The 24,621-nt window shown below is 50.1% G+C and overlaps 1 protein-coding gene and 2 pseudogenes across 1 annotated transcript; 2 read left to right on the forward strand and 1 right to left on the reverse strand.

Annotated features, from left to right (window-relative positions):
- Positions 1 to 5,511: 5,511 nt before the first annotated feature.
- On the reverse strand, positions 5,512 to 5,900 carry LOC141161074 (histone H2A type 1-like; annotated as a pseudogene).
- A 303-nt stretch (positions 5,901 to 6,203) lies between these two features.
- LOC141161075 (histone H2B 1.1-like) lies at positions 6,204 to 6,585 on the forward strand (annotated as a pseudogene).
- A 14,695-nt stretch (positions 6,586 to 21,280) lies between these two features.
- Positions 21,281 to 21,979, forward strand: LOC141161076 (histone H1B-like). Its single transcript, XM_073645856.1, has one exon. The coding sequence runs from the start codon at positions 21,323 to 21,325 to the stop codon at positions 21,977 to 21,979; it is 657 nt and encodes a 218-aa protein (XP_073501957.1). The 5' UTR covers positions 21,281 to 21,322.
- The last annotated feature ends 2,642 nt before the right edge of the window (positions 21,980 to 24,621 follow it).

Here is a 24,621-nt window from a genome sequence, read left to right on the forward strand (position 1 = left end):
GACACAATTCTTTATTGTTCTAAATTAAACCATACTTACCATCACACCCATTCCAGCTGAAGCCAACGATCTCCTGCAATAAAAGTAAAATAATAAAGCAACCTCATCCTTACCTTTCCATGGTTCCCAGGACCGGTCCAGCTCTGCTACATTCACATGACAGGCTGCACCGCAGCAGAACGCTGCCGTTCAGCTTGCCATGCGGCAGACACTGAGAAGCGCAGGCATGCTTGTGCTCCTCAGTGTCTGACTGTGACGGCATCCAGATGAGCCGAGATCATGTCCTATGAACTCAGCTCACCTCATGCACGTCACTGACAGCGTGGGAAAATTCTCCTGCTCCCCGCATGCGCAGTAGAAGTTTCCCACGCTGTCAGTGACGGACGTCCAGGAGGTGAGCTGAGTTCATTGTCGGCTCATCTGGATGCCGTCACAGCGAGACACTGAGGAGCGCAAGCATGCCTGCGCTTCTCAGTGTCTGCGGGATGACAGGCTGGATGGCAGCGTTCTCCTGCGGTCCAGCCTGTCATCTCGATGTAGCAGAGCTGAAGCTGTCGTGGGAACCATGGAAAGGTAAGGATGAGGTTGCTTTATTATTTTACTTTTATTGCAGGAGATCGTTGGCTTCAGCTGGAATGGGCGTGATGGTAAGTATGGTTTAATTTAGAACAATAAAGAATTGTGTGTTTATTTCAATTAAAGGACTTTATTCTGGGTGTTTGTGTTTTTTTTAACTTTTACTATGGGGTTAGTAATGGGGGTGTCTTATAGACGCCTCTCCATTACTAACCTGGGCTTGATGTCAGCTGGCATTATAAGCTGACATCAACCCCAGCCCTATTACCCCCTGCCACCGCTACAGGGCAGTGGGAAGAGCGAGGCTAAGTGCCAGAATTGGCGCATCCTATGGATGCGCCATTTCTGGGGCGGCTGACGGCTGGTGTTTCTAGCCTGGGAGGGGGCCAATATTCATGGCTCCCTTCCTGGGCTATTAATATCAGCCTCCAGCTGTCTGCCTAGCCTTTGCTAGCTATTAAAATAGGGGGGACCCCACGTCATTTTTTTGGGATCCCCCATTTTAATAGCTAGTAAAGGCTAGGTATTCAGCTGGGGGCTGATATTAGTAGTCTGGGAAGCTCCGTGGGTATTACCCCCTTCCCAGGCTTCAAACATCTGCCCCAGCTGTCTGCTTAACCTCCGCTAGAGCCTAAAATTAAGGGGAACCCCACGCCAATTTTTTTAATAATAAATCCTTTATTTTAATACTAAATGACAAGTACAGTAACCAACACTGTCACTGTACTTCATATATATGTGACTGACATGTTTCTATCTATCTAATCTATGTGTGAAGCTCTATTCTTTTTGTTATAAATTGTCGGGTACAGATGCTGAATTGCCGGCCGGCTTTTTTAAAGAGATGGTGCACGAAAACACTAATATTTTTTTTAATAAATCCTTTACACTAAATGACAAGTACAGTAATCAACACTGTCACTGTACTTCATATATATGTGACTGACATGTTTCTATCTATCTAATCTATGTGTGATGCTCTATTCTTTCTATTCTAAATTGTCGAGTGCCGGCTTATGCCGCTGCTGAATTGCCGGCTTTTCATATATTGTCACAGAAGCGATGCGAACTTCCCTGCTCCGGACACAGCGCAGCGCTTCTGTGACAAGTGAAAGCTGTCGGCACAGAAGCCCTGCGCTGTGTCCGGAGCTGGGAATACGCAGCGATGTGTCAGTTTCAGCACAGAAGCGCTGACTGTCTGGACCTACCGCCGCCGTATTTTAACTCCCTCCACCTTATATTAACTCCGACATGGCAGGCATACGGCCACGGCAGCTTATTAACACCCCCAGAGTATCCCCGCATGTCAATTTCTGAAAGTTCAAAAGCATTACCGGCGTATAAGACGACCCCAGACTAGACAGAAGATTTTTCAGCCTTCAAAAGTCGTCTTATACGCCGGAATATACGGTACCTGACAGGGGCCCATACATTCTCCTTCCTCCAAAAATATTTACCTTGTAGTAGCCCATTGATTCAGCTGCCTCCAATAATATATACCTTACAGGAGCCCAATGATTCTGCTGGCTCCAAAAATATATACCTGACAGGATCCCATACATTCTCCTGCCTCCAATAATATATACCTGACAGGAGCCCATACATTCTCCTGCCTCCAATAATATATACCTGACAGGAGCCCATAGATTCTGCTGGCTCCAATAATATATACCTGACAGGAGCCCATAGATTCTGCTGCCTCCATTAATATATACCTGACAGGAGCCCATAGATTCTGCTGGCTCCAATAATATATCCCTTACAGGAGCCAATACATTCTGCTGCCTCCAATAATATATTCCTGGTAGGAGCCCATAGATTCTGCTGCCGCTGCCTCGGGCGACGCCGGTCTGACCTCCACAGTGCGCACAGGAAGCAGTCCCAGGGAGATGACGTCATCGCCCTGAGACTGACCTCCTGCGCACGGACCGGCAGTGTTGCACTGCGCATAGGAGGCAGAGGTTCACTGCGGCAGCAGGCAGAGCAGGGAGATCGCTCTCCCTGCTTTGCCGTTGCAGAGGGCCCATCACTAATCATATCGGCAGTGCTGCCGATATGATTAGCGAACCAGGGGGGCCATCTGTTCTCTTTACAAGGCCCAGGGGTTTAGGGTGTGGGGCTTGGGGGCGTGGCCATCGCGACCGGGGGCCCACCAGGTGTTTTCTTGATCCTCCGGTGGGCCAGTCCACCTCTGCCCTCAGCCTCTCCCCACATCTCCTCAATCATCCTCCTCCATAACCACGTTCTCTACCTTTACGGAAGATCAACTTTCCTATTTACTTTCCAAATCACACCTCACCACCTGTGAACTTGACCCAATCTCGTCCCACCTCATCCCAAACCTTACCACTATCTTCATCCCAACCTTAGCCTACCTTTTCAACTTGTCATCAACAACTGGCGTCTTTCCCTAATACTTCAAACATGCCTCGATCACACCCAAAATCAAAAAGCCCTCCCTTGACCTATCCTCTCTGACTAGCTATCGACCCATAACACTTGTCCCCTATGCCTCAAAACTACTGGAACAACACGTTCTTTCTGAACTGTCCTCCCACCTCTCCTCCTGCTCCCTCTTCGACCACCTACAATCTGGTTTCTGATCGCACAATTTTACTGAAACTGCACTGACTAAAGTCACCAATGTTGTGGTGACTCTTCTTTGTTATTAGGGAGAACGTTGGAGTAGACAGCAAAGGGTCTTCACATTGCCAGTGAGATTCAAATTAAAATACTTCATCGATGAAGGGAGAGAGACAAAATGCATGCAATATGCATTGTCAGCAGGTAGAGTCTTCTGTGTGGCAGCTAAGACTCACCACCTTTATTAGCTAGACAAAACGGAACTACAATTGTTGCATACAACAGAACAGGAAACCAAAATAGACAAGCAGTGATAACACACTTACCTTGGCCCAATGTAAGCCTTCTTGTCAGGGAATTCACAGGAAACCAATATCTTAGTCAGACATTCCATGATGCAAGTTTAAAGCAGAGGCTTCAGACATAGCAAAAATATAAATTGTTTTCCTAAATAAATAATGAAGCTAGATATAAAATATTAACCATAACACCAATGACCTACTAACAGCCAATTCAAGCTACACTACTTTGTCCTCCTCCTCCTGGACCTGTCATCTGCCTTTGACACAGTGGACCATTCCCTCTTACTCCAGACTCTCTCATCTCTCGGCATCACAGACTTGGCCCTATCCTGGATCTCCTCATACCTAACAGACAGGACATTCAGTGTCTCCCACTCACACGCCACTTCCTCATCTCACTCTTTATCTGTCGGTGTCCCCCAAGGTTCAGTTCTAGGACCTTTACTCTTCTCCATCTACACCTTAGGCCTGGGACAGTTTATAGAGTCTCACAACTTTCACCTCTATGCCGACGACACACACAAATCTACCTCTCTGGACACGATATCTCCTCCCTACTAACCAAAATCCAACAATGTCTGTCCGCTATTTCATCCTTATTCTCTGCTAGATTTCAAAAACTTAACATGGACAAAACAGAATTCATCATCTTACCCCATCTCAACCCCTCAACAAGCCTACAACCTGCAGTAACCCTCGCTCCACCATACCACTCCACTACCAGCCCTACCCTCACCTACTGTATCCTCACCCATCCCTTGTAGATTGTGAGCCCTCGTGGGCAGGGTCCTTGCTCCTCCTGTACCAGTCGCTGTCACGTTTTGTTCAAGATTATTGTAATTGTTTTTGCTATTTATTCCCATTTCTTCACATGTAATGCGCCATGGAATAAATGGCAATATAATAAATAATAATATTAATTTAAAATAAATAAAAAATAAATACATATATACCGCTCCTCATTCTCTGCTGCTTCCGTCTCTGCAGCACGTCTCTCTCATCACCTCAGCGGCTGCCAGCTCCACTCTCTGACACAGCGTGGTGCGTCATCATGCCGCTGTGTAAGACGTAGAGGAGGAATGATGGGAGAGGGAGTGTCACATGACTCAGAGAAAAATAGGTTTACAACACAGGACCCAGCCTGCCTCTTCATCCTTCATATATGCAGACATGTGCGCACACACACAGTACGCAGACATGCACACACACACACAGTACGCAGACATACACATACACACACAGTACGCAGATATGCAATCACACGGTAAGCATACATACACACACATGCACATGGTACACAGATATGTACACATACAATAAACATACATGTGCATACAGGCATACGTACATATTTGAACACATTCTTAAAAACACATAAAACAGACATAAATATTTATACACAGTCATACACACACACACACGTTAGAATTATTTTTATTATGGGGTTTGGGGAAGCCGGCAACTAACCTCACTCACCTGCCTCGGTCTGAGTCCTGTCCAGCAACTCCTCAGGCATGTCTCAGTGCAATGCTGCTGGCGTGTCACAGATATGACCCTGGACCATCAGGGGCGCCCACTCGCCATCTGGCCCAGACCGCTTCCACGGCATCTGTGTAGGACTACTGGCACTGCTTGATTGCCGGCAGTTCACCTGACATGGCCATGCGCAGTGCACTGTGCGGCTGTGTCTGGTAGTAATGATGTGGTGGGGTGATGCACAAGCACAATTATAGGCGCAGTGTCGCCCCTGCCGTGTCATTACTGGCAGACACAGCCGCACAGTGCACTGTGCATAGCCTTGTCAGGTGAAGTGCCGGTAATCAAGCAACGCCAGAGGTCCTGCACAGATTAAATGAGTCCTCTGCAGCAAATCATACAGTGGAGCAAGGATCGTGTACACAGATAGATCTATATACTGTCTGGTACACAGGTGTCAGCATACCCCAGTGTGGACCATCGCCTGCTATCTGCGGTGTGGGATCCTATGAGGAGGATGTGGTGGCTCTTAGAAGAGCCTTTGGTTGTTCTGACAGATGTGGAGGAGCGGCGCTCACTTGCTCTTGCGCGCCTTGCTACTCTCGGTCTTCTTGGGCAGCAGGATGGCCTGGATGTTGGGCAGGACGCCTCCCTGGGCAATGGTCACCCCACCCAGCAGCCTGTTGAGCTCCTCGTCATTGCGCACCACCAGCTGCAGGTGACGGGGGATGATGTCTTCTTGTTGTCCCGGTCAGCATTGCCGGCCAATTCCAGGATCTCAGCAGTCAGATACTCCAGCACAGAGGCCAGATAGACCAGAGCGCCGGCTCCGACTCTCTCGGCATAATTGCCCTTGCGGAGAAGCCTGTGCACACGGCCGACTGGGAACTGGAGTCCTGCCCGGGATGAGCGGGTCTTTGCCTTAGCAAGGACTTTGCCTCCTTGTTTGCCACGTCCAGACATCACTGTAAGTCTCCAAAAAGTCAAAATTAGAGGAAGAATTGAACGCTCCAATAATAATCCGCTGCTGCCCCGACCTCCTACCTTATCATTGGATGGATCGGAAGCCGCCAATGGAGAGTAGACTTGTGGAAACACCAATAAGACGCAGCGGGCTCAGCTTACAAAGGTCACATGACTTTCTTACCCAGTAGAAGAGGAGCAAACAGCATTGCTCATTTGCATGTGTGGCTATAAATACCGCTGCGCTGGAGGAGCAGGAACATTGTTCTCTCTTCTCCGAGTTGTGATCTCTGTATACTCACCATGCCTGATCCCTCCAAGTCTGTGCCAGCGCCCAAGAAAGGCTCCAAGAAAGCCGTCACTAAGACTCAGAAGAAGGACGGCAAGAAATGTAGGAAGAGCAGGAAGGAGAGCTACGCCATCTACGTGTACAAGGTGCGGAAGCAGGTCCACCCCGACACTGGCATCTCCTACAAGGCCATGGGCATCATGAACTCCTCTGTCAACGACATCTTCGAGCATATCGCATGGGGAATCCTCCCGCCTGGCTCACTACAACAAGCGCTCCACCATCACTTCCCGGGAGATCCAGACAGCCGTGCACCTGCTGCTGCCCGGAAAGCTGGCCAAGCACGCCGTGTCCGAGGACACCAAGGCCGTCACCAAATACACCAGCGCCAAGTGATCTGCTTCGTCTGCTGCTCCGCCATCACCACAAAGGCTTTTCTGAGAGCCACCACCCTGTCTACATCAGAGTTGTGGCTGCTTCTGTCTTCTCTCCCGTCTCCCCGAGGGGTCTGACCACATAGCCCGGGTCTCTGTCTAGTGACAGGGTAAATAGCAGGTGGCGCAAGTAGAAGTTAAGGCTAAGGGCTAACGAAGAAGATGACGAGAAAACTGGGGCTGCTTCTGGGTTCTCCTTCACAGCTCAGCACTTTCACCAATGCCCTTGTGATTTCAGATGGAAGTTAAGTGACTTATTTAAGCCCTTGCTCCTCAGATCTGACTCCTTTTCGTCTCATTTCTATTTTAGGAATTGATTCGGTTTAGTTTCTCTAAATAATGAAATTACTTCACTGTTTTATGAAAGGTGATGATTACATGAGATTGTGGTCGGTGGAGTTTATTAGTGATGAGCAGCATGCTCACCATTATTCGTTACGAGCTCGAGATGCTCGTTGCTGGCGAGTATTTTTTGAATGTTCTGGAGCTTGAATCGCTGCCCCGCATGTTTGGTGCATATTATACAGCCAATTACCATGCAGGGGTTGCGTGACAGTCAATGTCATGCCATAGCCAAGTTGGTTGTGGCATTACAGTGACTGGCTGGCCGCACAGCGTCATCAGGTTTATATCAGACCTGGCGCTGCCATGCTCGTCACAGTCACTACGGAATCAGACAGTGTAGGGAGAGCTGTTGCTGAGCTAGGGAGTAGTGATGAGTGAGCACTAAAATGCTCGAGTACTCGTTGCTCGGGTTGAGCAAATTGGAATACTCGGGTGCTTGACCCGAGCAATGAGCCCAATGTAATTCCATAGAAAACTCGAGCATTTTTCAGGCTGCTCCCCCCGGTGGTTTGCAGAGGGCCTAAAAATTGCCCAAATCGAACAGTGCTCAAATGACATGGGAACAGCATGGGGAAGACCCTTGGAAGCATTTCTGACTCCCAGGTCACTGCTGTCAACAACGTTTTCAGAGTATTACGCCACTTTTACGGATTCACAATAAAACATACAAAAGCAAAAGGAAAATGGATTTTCCTGGGAAATATATTAAGGAACATTCTTTCCAGGGTAATGACTTGTAAATAAGGCAAATTAAATAACCAAAACCAAAAATACTCCTCCACACCTTGGGCTATATTCAAACGTAGCATTTTTTATGCGTTTTTGCACTTTTGCATTGCTTTCAACAAAGACAAATGCATTCACTGGGAAATGTCATTTTAACATTTTACAACCTTATCTGGCCATGTGGTGTGTGACACATCATCAGACACATGCATACAGTGCTGAAAAGACATGGGAACAGCATGGGGAAGACCTTTGGAACCATTTCTGACTCCCAGGTCACTGCCTAAAAGTGTGCCCATCATAAGTGATAAGATGCCTCCCGCCATGCACCTGTCGTTGCAGACTTGCAACAATCACCGTCCATGTCCTTGTCCCAGTGCAGCGTTCAGTTTGTGTCACCCCAGGCCTGGATGCCACAAACTTGTAAGGCTATGTCTGAGAGCAGGAGGCAGGTTCTCTTGTCATGGACCATTTGCATGCAGCGCCTCCTGTCCCAGGCCAGTAGGGGGAGCAGGCTGCCCCTATAAAAACTGGTACTGAGGGCAGGGTTAGGGAGACCAGGACCCACTTCTGAAGCATCCAGAAGGGTTCCCCAGAAGAGAGGGACAGGTCAGCCGCAGCGGAGGAGTCCAGGAGGCAAAGGAGGAACAGAAAGCCAGGGACAGAGGCGATGAGAGCCGGTGCTGGCAGAGAGAGACTACACAACCGGACACTGGGGTCCGAGGCTGTCAGGGTTGCAAGCCCTGCAGCAGATAACCAACCCGCAAGGGATTTCAGGTCCCTTGGCCAAGAAGCCTGGAGGCTCCACCACACAGAGGCACCGGTACAGCACGGAGAAGCTACAGGTACCTAAGGCCCGAGTCGCAAGCCATACAGGCGTAGTACACGGCAAGCTCAGGGACGTGGGCTATCATACCACTAAAGGGGGAGATAGTCAGCAAGGGCAGAGAGAGAACGGTAGGCCTACCCACTCTCCCTGACCAGTGGAGCTCGCCCGAATGCCCTCAGACACCCAGGTCCATTCCTACACTGTACTCCTGGTGGGTCTGTGATTAGATCAGTAAAATACCCTGGACTGCATTATTGGACTCTGTGTGGTTACTGCTGCGCCTGCACCATCACCCCCAGGATCCTATTATACTGCCCTGAGGCTACACTCCTCCCGTGGGGAGTTGTACTATTCCCTGCTGCATCCCCAACACCAGCCTCAGCGGTCTGCCTTGCAGCGGCGGTCCTCCCTGACCTCAATCCACGGGTGGCGTAGTCGGACATTACCTAAAACATATAAAAGGACTGCCACTGGTCTGACCACCCTGAGCCACGGGACCGGGTCGCCACTACTACTCCCAGCATTGCCCTGAAGCCCGGTCCCGAGTGCCCCACGGCCCATTGGGAGAGTCAAGTTGTCCCTACCCCATTCCTTGGAATGCAAGCACAAGTATGCAGCCAGCCACCCACCCACCCACCTACAGGCTGCAATACTATACTGCCAAATTTTTGACAGCTGCTTGCACTTGAAATGTGGCCTTTTAGGCTCGTGGAGGCGGATGCTTTTCACAACCTCATGCCGGCGGCTGCTGGGTGTCCATGCTTGGTCCCCAGCCACCACTATTTCTCCCGGTATCGTCTCCGCCTTCCACAAGCACGGGTCCCACAACATTACCCGTGCCCTCCCCAGTGCACTTACTGGTAAGGACTGCCTACCGACAAACACGTGGACAGGTGAATGTGGTCAGGAACGGTACAGAGACAGTCCACATCTTTTTTTGTTGAGAATGGTATTTAGCTTGGTGAAAGTACTGGCATAGAGGGAATCCGTATCTACCCCGGCTGTCATTTCTCCGTCAACAGGTTCCGCCCATTGTCACACACGACCATGCCTGGCTGTATTTTCAGCGGTGAGAGCCACAGATCAGGCTGCTGTGTTACAGCTTTCAACAACTCTGCATCGCTGGGCGGTTTGTCAATTAAGCATTAAGCATGTTATCTTCAGCACAGCCTGTTGCCGCTTGGCCAAGGCAGTGCTGTCAGCTTGTGACTGATGTGGTCATTTCGGAGATGGAGGAAGAGGTGCAGGAGCTGAACATTGTGATTACATTGAGGTTAAATTGGTGATGCTGTTTTTTATACTAAAGAAAGATCCTATTGTTTTGTTTTTTTACGTTATTTTTTAAGACAAATGCATTCACCGAGAAATGTCATTTTAACATTTTACAACCTTATCTGGCAATGTGTTGTGTGACACATCATCAGAAACATACTGTTTTATTTATGATGGAGGGACTCCGAAAGTCATAAAGCCTATTTTTATAGGGAAATCAGACCACCCTTACTATTCTTAAAAGGCCAGCAGTTGGCCCTCGCTATTGTAAGAGAGCAGTCAGGTGGCTATGCGTTGTTGTTTCCATTATTACCAAGTGGGTCTCCTATACTGTTATTGCGTATCCAGTGACTGCAAGGGCTGCCAAAAATTTGGACGCAACCCAATACCCCTTTGAAGAGACATAGAGGAGGGTCTCAGTAAAAAAATGTTCCCATTATAAAGGAGCGGGTCTCCTATAGTGGTAATGCCCATGCTGTGACTGCAAGGGCTGCCAAAATTTGTGAAAAACCCCTCTAAGAATTTAAAGACACATAGAACAGGGCCACAGTAATGACACATTCCATTTAGAAAGGAGAGAGTCTGCTATACAGTTATAGGTTATTCAGTGAGTCCAATGGCTGACCAATTGTAGGATAAACCCCACTAAGAATTTAAAGACACATAGAGCAGGGCCACAGTAACAAGGTACAACATGTATCCATAAGAAAGGAGAGGGTGTGCTATACAGTTATAGGGTATGCAGTGAGTCCAACGGCTGACCAATTTTAAGAAAAAACCCACTAAGAATTTAAAGACACATAGAGCAGGGCCAAAGTAAAGACAAATTCTCATTAGAAAGAGAGAGTCTCCCATAGTGTTGGCCTATGCAGTGAATGCAAGGGCTGCCAAAAATTTGGAGGCACTTCAATGCCCCTTGGAAGAGACGTGGAGGGGGGCCTCATAAAAAAAATGTTCCCTTTAAAATGAAATGGGCCTCCTATACTTATAATGCCCATACACTAAGTGTATGAGCTGACAAACATTTACCCCTGGGGGGTACACATGAACATACTGTATACATTTTTTTTTTTTACGGGCATCATAAACACACTTTAAAAAAATTATGTGGGTGATGCATCACGGACCACGGTCACCCTGGTGATATGGTGGTGGAGGATGAGGATGAAGAGAAGGACAAGAGCAAATAGCCAAAATCAGGAAGCGTATACCAATGTGTGGGAAAAGGTGCATGGGAATACACCTCTCAAGAAAAGACACTGGATTTGAGTTTATGTTACGCTGCTATCATTCGTTGGTGTAGAGTAGTCTTGCCCAATCCATCCCTTGTTTATTTTTATAAGAGTCAACATGTCAGCATTTTCAGTTGACAGGCGAATGCACTTATCAGTTATAATTCCACCAGCGGCACTAAAAACCCACTCTGATAAAACGCTGGCGGCAAGGCAGGCCAGGACCTCCAAGGCATAGAGAGCCAGTTCATTCCACGTATCCAGCTTGGATACCCAATAATTATAATGCACAGCGGAATCATGGAGGACGTTGGTACGGTCGGCAAGGTACTCCCTCAGCATCTTGCCAAACTTTGCACTCCTTGTTAGAGTACTCTGCACCTCAGGGCCTGTGCGATGGGAGGGTCTGAGAAAACTCTCCGAGAATTTTGACAGTGTTCCCTGGCCTCTGCTGGATTGGAGTTGTGTCTCTCTCACCTGTACTCCTTCGTTGTCCAGCGAAATTTTTTTAATAGTTCCGCAACAAGTGCCTTCTGGTTCTGCCCCATTTTTGTAGTCCTGTCCGCCTCAGGAATAAGAGATATAAAGTTCTCCTTGTAGCGTGGGTCTAGAAGTGTCACCAACCAGTAATGACTGTCACCCAAAATTTTGAGAACGCGAGGGTCATGGGAAAGGCAGCATAACATAAACTCAGTCATGTGTGCCAGACTACTAACAGGCAAGACTTCCATGTCCTCACCAAGAGGATGACTGACCATGCTCTCCTCCTCCTCCTCCTCCTCCTCTCTGTCCTCTGGCCATCCACGCTGAACAGACGGTATTACAGCTGTGCAGGTAGTACCGTCAAGTGCATGAAACTAGCTCCTGTCCTTCCTACTCCTCCTCTTCCTCATTGTCACCCAATCCATGTTGGGATGAGATGAGGCTTGGCTGTGTGTAATCACCCTTTATGGTTCCTTGCTCCATCTCATCGTGCTCTGCCTGCAATGCATCCTCTTTGATTGTGAGCAGAGAGCGCTTCAGAAGACAGAGCAGCGGGATGGTGATGCCAATTATGGCGTCATCGCCGCTCACCATCTTGGTGGCGTCCTCAAAGTTTTGGAGAATTGTACATATGTCTGACATCCATGTCCACTCCTGAGGTCTTATGTGTGGAGTCTGTACTGAATAAAGACGGCCTTGTTGATGCTGGTACTCAACAACTGCACTCTTCTGCTCACAAATCCTTCCCAACATCTGCAGTGTAGAGTTACAACGCGTGGGGACATCACACACCAGTCTGTGAGCCGGAAGCTGCAAATCCTGCTGAAGCACGGCAAGGGCAGCGGAAGATGTAGCTGACTTTCTAAAATGGGAACACAGGCAGCATACTTTGACAAGGAGATCAGGTTGCTCAGGGTAGGATTTGAGAAACCGCTGAACCACGAGGTTAAGCACATGGGCCAGGCATGGTACGTGTGTGAGTTCGCCTCTCCTCAGATCCGCCACCAGGTTCTGCCAATCTTCACAAACGACCATGCCTGGGTGTAGGTGCAGCGATGTGAGCTGCAGAACTGCCTGCTCTTTCAGAGCTGTCCACAACTCTTCAGAATTGTGCGGTTTGTCACCTAAGCATATTAGCTTCAACACAGCCTGTTACCGCTTGGCCGAGGCAGTGCTGCAGTGCTTCCAGGTTGTGATTGTGACTGATGTGGTAATTTCGGAGATGGAGGCTGAGGTGCATTAGCTGTAGACTGTGGGGGCAACCCTGAATAATCTAGGACCCACGATCCTTGGCGTCGGGAGGACTTGTTCCGTCCCAAGGTCTGACTGGGTCCCGGCTTCCACTATGTAAACCCAGTGTGCTGTCAGCGAGATGTACCGTCCCTGCCCACATGCCCTTGTCCACGATTCCGTGGTTAGGTGGACTTTCCTGGTAACTGCGTTGTTGAGGGCACGGCTAATGTTTTGGGACACGTGCTTGTGTAATGCGGGGACGGCACACCAGGAGAAATAGTGGCGGATGGAGACCGAGTACCGAGGAACGGCCGCCACCATCAGGTTGAAGAATGCTTCCGTCTCAACCAGCCTAAAAGACAACATTTCTAGCTCAAGCAGTCGCGAAATGTGGGACATTACACAAGCACGTGTCCCAAAACATTAGCCGGGCCCTAAACAACGTAGTTACCGGGAAAGTCCACCTAACCACGGACACGTGGACAAGTGCTTGTGGGCAGGGACGGTACATCTCGCTGACGGCACACTGAGTTAACATAGTGGAAGTCGTGACCCAGTCGGACCTTCGAACAGAACACGTCCTTCCAACGCCAAGGATTGCGGGCCCTAAGTCAATCAGAGTTGCCCCCACAGTCTACAGCTCCTGCACCTCATCCTCCTCAGCCTCCTCCTCCTCTTCATCCTCCATCTTCGAAATGACCACATCAGACACAAGCTGGAAGCACTGCAGCACTGCCTCGGCCAAGCGGCAACAGGCTGTGCTGAAGCCAATATGCTTAGGTGATAAACCGCACAATGCTGAAGAGTTGCGGACAGCTCTGAAAAGCAGGCAGATCAGTGGCTCACACCGCTGAACCTACAGCCAGGCATGGTCGTGTATGAAATTGTCCGTAACCTAGTGACGGCTCACACACATATCCTGCCTGGCCCATGTGCTTAACCTCGTGGTTCAGCAGTTTCTCAAATCCTACCTGGAGCTGCCGGATCTGCTTGCTAAAGTATGCCACCTGTGTATCCATTTAAGAAAGTCACCTACAGCTTCCACCGCCCTTGCCGTGCTTCAGCAGTGTTTGCAACTTCTGGCTCACAGACTGGTGTGTGATGTGCCCACGCATTGTATCTCTACACTGCAGATGTTGGGAAGGATTTGTGAGCAGAAGAGGGCATTTTTTGAGTACCAGCATCATCAAGGCCGTCGGTATGAAGTTCAGACTCTCCACATAAGACCTCAGGAGTGGACACGGATGTCAGACATATGTACCGTCTTCCAAAACTTTTAGGACTCCACCAAGGTGGTGAGCGGCGATGACGCCATAATTATCGTCACCATCCCGCTTTCTGTCTTCTCTCACAATCAGAGAGGATGCATTGCAGGCGGAGCACGATGAGATGGATCAAGGAACCATATAGGGTTATTATACACAGCCCAGCCTCATCTCATCCCAACGTGGATTGGGTGACAATGAGGGAGAGGAGGAGGAGGAGGTAGAACTGGAGCTAGTTTTATGCACTATAGATGGTACTACCAACACAACTGTCATACCGTCTGTTCAGCGTGGATGGCCTGAGGACAGAGAGGAGGAGGAGGATAGCTTGGTCAGTTGTCGTCTTGGAGAGGACATGGAAGTCTTGCCTGTTATCAGTATGGCACACATGGCTGAGTTTATGTTACGCTGCCTTTCCCGTGACCCTCAGGTTCTCAAAATTTTGGGTGACAGTCATTACTGGTTGGTGACACTGCTAGACCCACGCTACAAGGAGAACTTTATATCTCTTATTCCTGACGCGGACAGGTCTACTAAAATGGGGCTGTACCAGAAGGCCCTTGTTGCGGAGCTATTTCAAAAATTCCCATCTGAAACCGCTGGCGGCAGAGGTCACAGTTTGTTGGACAACCAAGGAATACAGGCGAGAGAGACACAACTTCAATCCAGCAGAGGCCAGGGAACACTGTCAAAGTTCTGAGAGAATTTTCACAGCCCCTCTCATCGCACAGGCCCTGAGGCGTGGGGTACTCTCACGAGGAGTGCAAAGTTTGGCCAGATGCTGAGGGAGTACCTTGCCAACCGTACCAACGTCCTCCGTGATTCCTCTGTGCCTTATAATTATTGGGTATTCAAGCTGGATACGTGGAATGAACTGTCTCTCTATGCCTTGGAGGTCCTGGGCTACCTTGCCGCTAGCATTTTATCAGAGCGGGTTTTTAGTGCCGCTGGTGGAATTATAACTGATAAGTGCATCCGCCTGTTAACTTAAAATGCTGCTGCTTTGTCTCAGCGGGTTTTTAGTGCCGCCGGTGGAATTATAACCGAAACTGAAAATGTTGACATGCTGACTCTTATAGAAATGAACATGGGCTGGATTGGGCCCGACTTCTCAACAACACCAGATGATAGCAGCGTAACATAAACTCAAATCCAGTGTCTTTTTTGGGAATTGTATTCCCATGCACCTTTTCACACCCACACATGGGTATATGCTTCCTGATTTTGACTATTTGCTCTTGTCCTCCTCCTTCTCCTCATCCTCATCCTTCACCACCGTATCACCAGGGTGACCGTGGTCCGTTATGCAACTATTGCGCCCCTGAGGGTTCAGTCGCCACAGGGGTACTGCACCTCAGTAGAGGTGTGGCATCTCCTCTTCCAGGTAAGGATGGAGCACTTCTCAGGACCCTACTTCACCATTCAACACTACACCACTCCTGTCCTGAGGGGGGCTTTAAGGCACCAGGGTGCTGACCCAGCCGGGATAGAGGAGATGAGGGGTACCAAAGATAGGGGGAACCATGTAGTGGGTGAAGGTGGAGGACACACTTTTAGGATGCACTAATGGCATCATATATAATCTTCAGCCATCTTAAGTTCAAGGTCTTTGATTGTGATCTTCATCACTGAATGTGGCTTTCTGTTAGAACCTGCAGCTGATTGGAGATACACGGTCCTCATGCTCTGGCCTTGAGACGAGGAGCGGGCTAGAGTTAACCGCTGTCTCTACCCGGTCAATGTCCCTACTTAAGAAGGCCTGGAGGGGAGCGGAGGAGACAAGCTCCACAGGCAAAAGGATCCCAGGGGGATGTGGGCGGAGCGGCATACGCCACCTGCTACCTTCATTCTGGCCTAGTCAGAGGGACTCCTGCTGCAAGAGGGGTGACCGGCCCCCGATATCTGACTGTGTACTTCACGTCACTTTTGGAAATTCCTGGTTGCTTAGTGGATCCCGGAGGGGGACACAAGCGGGAGGAGTAGGAGAAAGTGAGGGAGAAGGAGAGGAACACACCAACGGGGTCTTGACAGGTGCTCTTGATCTATCTGGAAAGTGCTGGACCCCCTTCCTGGTGGCCGCAGCACGCCGCGAGGAGCAGAGGGAAGCTTTGCGGCTAAAGTTCATCTTAATGTGAGTAAAAACCCTGGATGACTTCACACCCCGCTTCAGCCTGTTATTTACTGCGCGTCACTACACCCACCATTCCTTCCTCACACTGCCCTGAGGCTCGCTCCGCCTGCGGGGAGCCGTCCCATCTTAGCTGTCTGTAACACCGGCCTCAGTGGACTGAAACAGCGCTGGTGTCCATCACCGGAAACCGTAGGTGGCGTAGTTTAAATACCACTCAACCCTGAAAGACCATTACATCTTTTATGTGACCGCCCTGGGCACGGAACGGGACTAGGCCACGACTGCATCCCCCCCAACATCTGACCCGGCTCCGAGTAATCCCACTTCCCAGGGTGAGGGCTGTGAGCGTCACAAAACACCCACATAATTTTTGTTAAAGGGTGTTTATGATGCCCGTAAATAGAAATTTATACAGTATGTTCATGTTTACCCCCCAGGGGTAAATGTTTGTCAGCCCATACACTTAGTTCATGGGCATTACAAGTATAAGAGACTAGCTCCTTTCTAATAGGAACATTTTTTTTTATGAGGCCCTTCTCCACGTCTCCTTCCAAGGGCATTGGAGTTCCTCCAAATTTTTGGAAACTCTTGCATTTACTGCATAGGCAAACACAATGGGAGACCCACTTCCTAATAATGGGAACATTGTTTTCAGGAGGCCCTCCTCTACATCTCTACCAAGGGGCATTGGAGTAGGTCCAAATTTTTGGCAGCCCTTGCTTTCACTGCATAGGCAAACAGTATGGGTGACCCACTTCCTAATAATGGGAATATTGTTTTCAGGAGGCCCTCCTCTAAGTCTCTTCAAAGGGGTATTGGGGTGCGTCCAAATTTTCAATGGGGTATTGGGGTGCGTCCACATTTTGGGCAGCCCTGCCACTCACTGCATATGCAATAACAGTTTAGGAGACCCACTCTTTAGAAATGGGAACAGCAAAGCATAGCCGGCTGATGGCTCTCTAAGAATAGTGAGGGCCGACTGCTGGCCCTTTAAGAATAGTAAAGGTCCACTGATGGCCCTATAAAAATAGGCTTTATGACTTTCAGAGTCCCCCTCCTTCATAAATGAAACAGGATGTGTCTGATCATGTCTCACACACCACATGGCCAGATAAGGTTGTAAAATGTTAAAATGACATTTCCCGATGAATGCATTTGTCATGGTTGAAAGCAATGCAAAAGTGCAAAAACGCATGAAAAACGCTACGTGTGATCATAGCCCAAGGTGTGGAGAAGTATTTTTGGTTTGGGTTATTTATTTTGCCTTGTATACAAGTCATTACCCTGGAAAGGATGTTCCTTAACATATTTCCCAGGAAAATCCATTTTGGTTTAGTTTTTGTATGTTTTATTGTGAGTCCGTAAAAGTTGCGTAATACCTCTGACAACGTTGTTGACAGCAGTGACCTGGGAGTCCGAAATGCTGTTCCCATACCATTTGAACACTGTTCCCATCGATGTGGGCAATTTTTAGGCCCTCTGTAGACTGCCGGGGGGAGCCGCCTGAAAAATGCTCGAGTTTCCCATAGACTTACATTGTGCTCGTTGCTCGGGTCGAGCACCCGAGTATTCCAATGTGCTCGACCCGAGCAGCAAGCAGCCGAGCATTTTAGTCCTACCCCATCAGTAGTGAGCTGTTATTAATAGGCTGGGAAGATCCATGGATAGTGACCCCATCCCGGCATAATAACACCAGACCCCAGCTGTCTGCTTTCCCTAAGCTGATTAAGAAAAATGAGGGGGACACCACGCCATTTTTTCTTTCTTTACTATGTAAATACATGTACAGTAAGCTACACACGTACTGCGCTAATTATATATCTCACTGACATCTTTCTATCTATTCTATGCATATATCTATTCTATCTATTCTATTCTGACGGGTCACACTGTGGATATACACTCATGGTCTGTGTGACGATTTTTTTCTCGCACCCATTGCTTTGCATTGCTGACTCTCGTCCGATATATGCGGCCACTCGCAGCAAGCAAGGATGAGCACATTATTGCAAGAAGGTGACCAGGATGGGGCATTACTACAAGAAGGTTGTACTATCCATTGCGGGCGCCCTCACATAGTTCCCCTGCACTCTTCATGAGGGACACTGACAAACTCACTACCCTGGTCATGGTAGCATCCTCACGCTCCTCTCCCCACTTCTCCTGAGCACACTACACTGCTCCCATGCTCTTAAAGGGGCAGTGTGCGAACCTGCAAAGATTCCCCCAGCCAACAGTTCAGAGGCATCTTGTATAAAAGGCACTCTCCCCAATAAGGAGGTGCCTGAGCAACCCCTACAGTTACTTTGTGTTTGTTGTGTTCAACTGTATGTTGACAGATATATACTGTACACATAGCTCCCAACCGTCCAGTTTTCGGCGGGACTGTCCCGCTTTGAGGGCTCAGTCCCGCATCCCGTCACGGCTCAGCTGTTCTCCCGGCTGTGGAGGGTGGTGTTTCGGTGGTGGAGCAGCGGGCACAGGTAGTAGACAGCAGCCACAACTACCACGTGTGCCCCCTGCTAAACATAATGAATATTCACTCTTCTCCATGCCCATGGGAGTGGAGAGGAGTGAATATTCATTCTCTTTAGTAGCGGTCACAGAGGATCGCGGAGTCGCAGCAGGAGCTGCGCTCGTGCTGAAAGTGCGCACTATTAAGGAGAGTGACTATTCACTCCTGTCCACGCCCATAGTCCCGTCGTGGAGAGGAGTGAATATCCCCGTAACTCACCTTGGCATCTAATAGAGCATGTCAGTGATGTCATGCGCTGCTCAGATACTGAGATCAGCTACTGACACACAGGACACAGCGCTGGAGCAGAGGGGAGGAAGGAAGGAGCGTAGAAGCGTTTATTTTTTTCATGTGTGCAGTGATGGGGGGCCATGCACACTAGGATTGTGGGGCCATACATACCAGGATAGGGGATTAGGGGGCCATGCACACCAGGATTGGGGATGAGGTGACCATGCATACCAGGAATGGGGATGAGGGTGCCATGTACACCAGAATTGGGGATGAGGGGGCCATGCATACCAGGATTGGGGATGAAGGGGGCATGCATACCAGGATTGAGGAAGAGGGGTCCACGCACACCAGGATTGGGGAGGAGGGGGTAATGCATACCAGGATTGGGGAGGAGGGGGCTATGCATACCAGGATGGGAAGGAGGGGACTATGCATACCAGGATTGGGGATAAGGGGGCCATGTATACCAGAATTGGGGAGGAGGGGGCCATGCATACAAGGATTGGGGAGGAGGGGGCCATGCATACCAGGATTGGGGAGGAGGGGGCCATGCATACAAGGATTGGGGAGGAGGGGGCCATGCAAACCAGGATTGGGAGGAGGGGGCCATGCATACCAGGATGGTTGTGATGGGGCCATGCATGCCATGAATGGGGATGAGTGGGCCATGCATACCAGGATGGGGATGAGTGGGCCAAGCATACCAGGATTGGGAGGAGGGGGCCATGCATACCAGGATTGGAGTGGAGGGGGCCATGTATACCAGGAATGGGGATCAGTGGGCCATCCATACCAGGAATGGGGATGAGGACCGTCTGCTGAATGCCCCTCATTACCAGCTCCCCTTTGACAACTCCTCCTGCCAGGGGAGAAAGAAATCGGTAAATGGGCGTGTATTGGTGTGTGGCCAAAATTTGCCTGCTCTTTATACTGTAACTGCTGCTCTATATACTGTATATACTGCTCTATATACTGTATATACTGCTCTATATACTGTACACACTGATCTATACACTGTATATACTGCTCTATATACTGTACACACTCTCTACATACTGTACACATTGCTCTATATACTGTCTGTACACACTGAACTATATACTGTAAAGACTGTTCTATATACTGTACATACTGCTCTATAGACTGTACAGACTTCTCTATATACTGTACACACTGCTCTATATACTGTATACACTGCTCTATACACTGTTCTATATACTGTACACACTGAACTATATACTGTACACACTGCTCTATATACTGTACACACTGCTCTATATATTGTACAGGCTGCTCTATATATTGTACACACTGAACTGCAGTATATACTGTACAGACTGCTCTATATACTGTACAGGCAGCTCTATATACTGTACAGACTGCTCTATATACTGTACACACTGCTCTATATACTGTACAGACTGCTCTATATACTGTACAGACTGCTGTTTATTCTGTACAGGCTGCTCTATATACTGTACACACTGATCTATATACTGTACACACTGCTCTATATACTGTACAGACTGTTCTATATACTGTACACATTGAACTATATACTGTACAGACTGCTCTATATATATTGTACACGTTGCTCTATTATCTGGGACATCTATAAGGCTGCTGATCTGGGCTGTACAGATGTTGTGTTGGGGGATGAGTCGCATTGTGAAGCTGGCGCCTTATCAGAGCTCTTCCCTCCATTACCAGCCGCAGCGTCACAGCTTCACACAGGGTCAGACACGATATTACACAGGTGATTACAATCAGCCCCCTATGTGGATCATCTACTGATGTGGATACGTGTTCACCCCCCAATACTCTGCACATTCGGGGTGTACTTATATTACAGGTCAGGGAGGTGGCAGTCAGCGGAGGCCATCGCCTGTGTTACCCTTCTGGGCTCTCAGCAGCTCCAGGTCGTCCCCACATCGTACAATCCGCTTCCTGTACGATGGATATTGTAGTAAAGATCCCTGTGATGGTGACAAGAGCCGGGAATAGGAGGAACGAGCTCCCGCAGCAGTTTTATCTCCCCGGATACACAGTGATGCGCAGATCGGGAGGACGGCGGCGATGATCCCGGGACCTCCTCTCGGCTCTTTGCCGGCATCTCTGCTGGTGACGGCTACAAACGGTCAGTGGAGATGATGGAGAAGAGGAAGCGACGGAGAAAGCGCGCTCTGCTGTCCGGTGTTAGACGGTAAAGGGCTTTTATCCCGGGCAGGGAAGCACAAGGGGAGAGCGGCGCTTCACTCGGGCTCAGCTGGGAGGAGGCGGGGCCTGTGTCAGTGTCAGCCAATAGATGCTCAGGACGATGCTGCTCAGCAGCCAATCAGTGCGCAGTAAGCCTGTACATATAACAGGCGCCTCCAGCTCCGGCCTCAGTGTTTTCCTATCAGGAGATATTTGTGTTCTAGTTCCGCAGCACACGATGGCAGAGACCGCACCAGCCGCCGCTCCCCCTCCCGCAGAACCGGCCGCCAAATCCAAGAAGCAGCCGAAGAAATCCGCCGCCGGGGACGCCAAGAAGAGCAAGAAACCCTCCGGTTCCAGCGTCGCCGATCTGATCGTGAAAGCCGTGTCAGCCTCTAAGGAGCGCAGTGGGGTGTCTCTGGCCGCCCTGAAGAAGGCTCTGTCTGCCGGAGGATACGATGTAGAGAAGAACAACAGCCGCCTGAAGCTGGCCGTCAAGGCTCTGGTCACCAAGGGCGCCCTCCTCCAGGTGAAGGGCAGCGGCGCCTCCGGGTCCTTCAAGCTGAACAAGAAGCAGCAGGAGACTAAGGACAAAGCGGCCAAGAAGAAGTCAGCAGCTGCGGCCAAGCCCAAGAAACCCGCTGCAGCCAAGAAAGCCGCCAAGTCTCCGAAGAAGCCCAAGAAGGCTCCGACCGCGGCCAAGAAGAGCCCGAAAAAGGCCAATAAGCCCCCAGCAGCTGCCAAGAAGGCGGCCAAGAGCCCCAAGAAGCCAAAGGCCGCTCCGAAGCCCAAGAAGGTGACGAAGAGTCCGGCTAAGAAAGCTGCTAAACCCAAAGCTGCTAAGAGTCTTGCTAAGAAGGCAGCTAAAGCCAAGAAGCCCGCGGCTAAGAAATAAGCCAAAGCTGCCCTGTTATTACACCACAAAGGCTCTTTTCAGAGCCACCACCTTGTCCCCTGCAGAGCTGTATGATCAGTGCCACCACTTTGTCCCCTGCAGAGCTGTATGATCAGTGCCACCACTTTGTCCCCTGCAGAGCTGTATGATCAGTGCCACCACCTTGTCCCCACCAGAGCTGTATAAGTGCCACCACCTTGTCCCCGGCAGACCTGTATGATCAGAGCCACCACCTTGTCCCCTGCAGAGCTGCATAATCAGTGCCATCATCTTGTCCCCGGCAGAACTGTATGATCAGTGCCACCACCTTGTCCCCGCCAGAGCTGTATAAGTGCCACCACCTTGTCCCCGGAAGAGCTGTATGATCAGAGCCACCTCCTTGTCCCCTGCAGAGCTGTATGATCAGTGCCACCACCTTGTCCCTGCCATAGCTGTATAAGTGCCACCACCTTGTCCCCGGCAGAGCTGTATGATCAGTGCCACCACCTTGTCCCCGCCAGAGCTGTATAAGTGCCACCACCTTGTCCCCGGAAGAGCTGTATGATCAGAGCCACCTCCTTGTCCCCTGCAGAGCTGTATGATCAGTGCCACCACCTTGTCCCTGCCATAGCTGTATAAGTGCCACCACCTTGTCCCCGGCAGAGCTGTATGATCAGAGCCACCTCCTTGTCCCCTGCAGAGCTGTATGATCAGTGCCACCACCTTGTCCCGTGCAGAGCTGTATAATCAGTGCCATCATCTTGTCCCCGGCAGAGCTGTATGATCAGTGCCACCACTTTGTCCCCTGCAGAGCTGTATGATCAGTGCCACCACTTTGTCCCCGGCAGAGCTGTATGATCAGTGCCACCACTTTGTCCCCGGCAGAGCTGTATGATCAGTGCCACCACTTTGTCCCCTGCAGAGCTGTATGATCAGAGCCACAACCTTGTCCCCTGCAGAGCTGTATGATCAGTGCCACCACCTTGTCCCCTGCAGAGCTGTATAATCAGTGCCATCATCTTGTCCCCGGCAGAGCTGTATGATCATTGCCACCACCTTGTCCCCGCCAGAGCTGTATAAGTGCCACCACCTTGTCCCCTGCAGAGCTGTATGATCAGTGCCACCACCTTGTCCCCTGCAGAGCTGTATAATCAGTGCCATCATCTTGTCCCCGGCAGAGCTGTATGATCAGTGCCACCACTTTGTCCCCTGCAGAGCTGTATGATCAGTGCCACCACCTTGTCCCCACCAGAGCTGTATAAGTGTCACCACCTTGTCCCCGGCAGACCTGTATGATCAGAGCCACCACCTTGTCCCCTGCAGAGCTGCATAATCAGTGCCATCATCTTGTCCCCGGCAGAACTGTATGATCAGTGCCACCACCTTGTCCCCGGAAGAGCTGTATGATCAGAGCCACCTCCTTGTCCCCTGCAGAGCTGTATGATCAGTGCCACCACCTTGTCCCTGCCATAGCTGTATAAGTGCCACCACCTTGTCCCCGGCAGAGCTGTATGATCAGAGCCACGTCCTTGTCCCCTGCAGAGCTGTATGATCAGTGCCACCACCTTGTCCCCGCCAGAGCTGTATAAGTGCCACCACCTTGTCCCCGGCAGAGCTGTATGATCAGAGCCACCTCCTTGTCCCCTGCAGAGCTGTATGATCAGTGCCACCACCTTGTCCCGTGCAGAGCTGTATAATCAGTGCCATCATCTTGTCCCCGGCAGAGCTGCATTATCAGTGCCACCACTTTGTCCCCTGCAGAGCTGTATGATCAGTGCCACCTCCTTGTCCCCTGCAGAGCTGTATGATCAGAGCCACAACCTTGTCCCCTGCAGAGCTGTATGACCAGTGCCATCACCTTGTCCCCTGCAGAGCTGTATAATCAGTGCCATCATCTTGTCCCCGGCAGAGCTGTATGATCATTGCCACCACCTTGTCCCCGCCAGAGCTGTATAAGTGCCACCACCTTGTCCCCGGCAGAGCTGTATGATCAGAGCCACCTTCTTGTCCCCTGCAGAGCTGTATGATCAGTGCCACCACCTTGTCCCGTGCAGAGCTGTATAATCAGTGCCATCATCTTGTCCCCGGCAGAGCTGTATGATCAGTGCCACCACTTTGTCCCCTGCAGAGCTGTATGATCAGTGCCACCACTTTGTCCCCGGCAGAGCTGTATGATCAGTGCCACCACTTTGTCCCCGGCAGAGCTGTATGATCAGTGCCACCACTTTATCCCCTGCAGAGCTGTATGATCAGAGCCACAACCTTGTCCCCTGCAGAGCTGTATGATCAGTGCCACCACCTTGTCCCCTACAGAGCTGTATAATCAGTGCCATCATCTTGTCCCCGGCAGAGCTGTATGATCATTGCCACCACCTTGTCCCCGCCAGAGCTGTATAAGTGCCACCACCTTGTCCCCTGCAGAGCTGTATGATCAGTGCCACCACCTTGTCCCCTGCAGAGCTGTATAATCAGTGCCATCATCTTGTCCCCGGCAGAGCTGTATGATCAGTGCCACCACTTTGTCCCCTGCAGAGCTGTATGATCAGTGCCACCACCTTGTCCCCACCAGAGCTGTATAAGTGCCACCACCTTGTCCCCGGCAGACCTGTATGATCAGAGCCACCACCTTGTCCCCTGCAGAGCTGCATAATCAGTGCCATCAT

This window comes from Phyllobates terribilis, unplaced genomic scaffold, assembly GCF_046119375.1.
Source record: "Phyllobates terribilis strain yellow unplaced genomic scaffold, ASM4611937v1 Scaffold_9__5_contigs__length_417890890, whole genome shotgun sequence".
Classification (NCBI taxonomy): Eukaryota; Metazoa; Chordata; class Amphibia; order Anura; family Dendrobatidae; genus Phyllobates; species Phyllobates terribilis.

Bases quoted from the DNA above. Each gene is read 5' to 3' on its own strand.
- LOC141161076 (XM_073645856.1), top strand. From the start codon at position 21,323: ATGGCAGAGACCGCACCAGCCGCCGCTCCCCCTCCCGCAGAACCGGCC.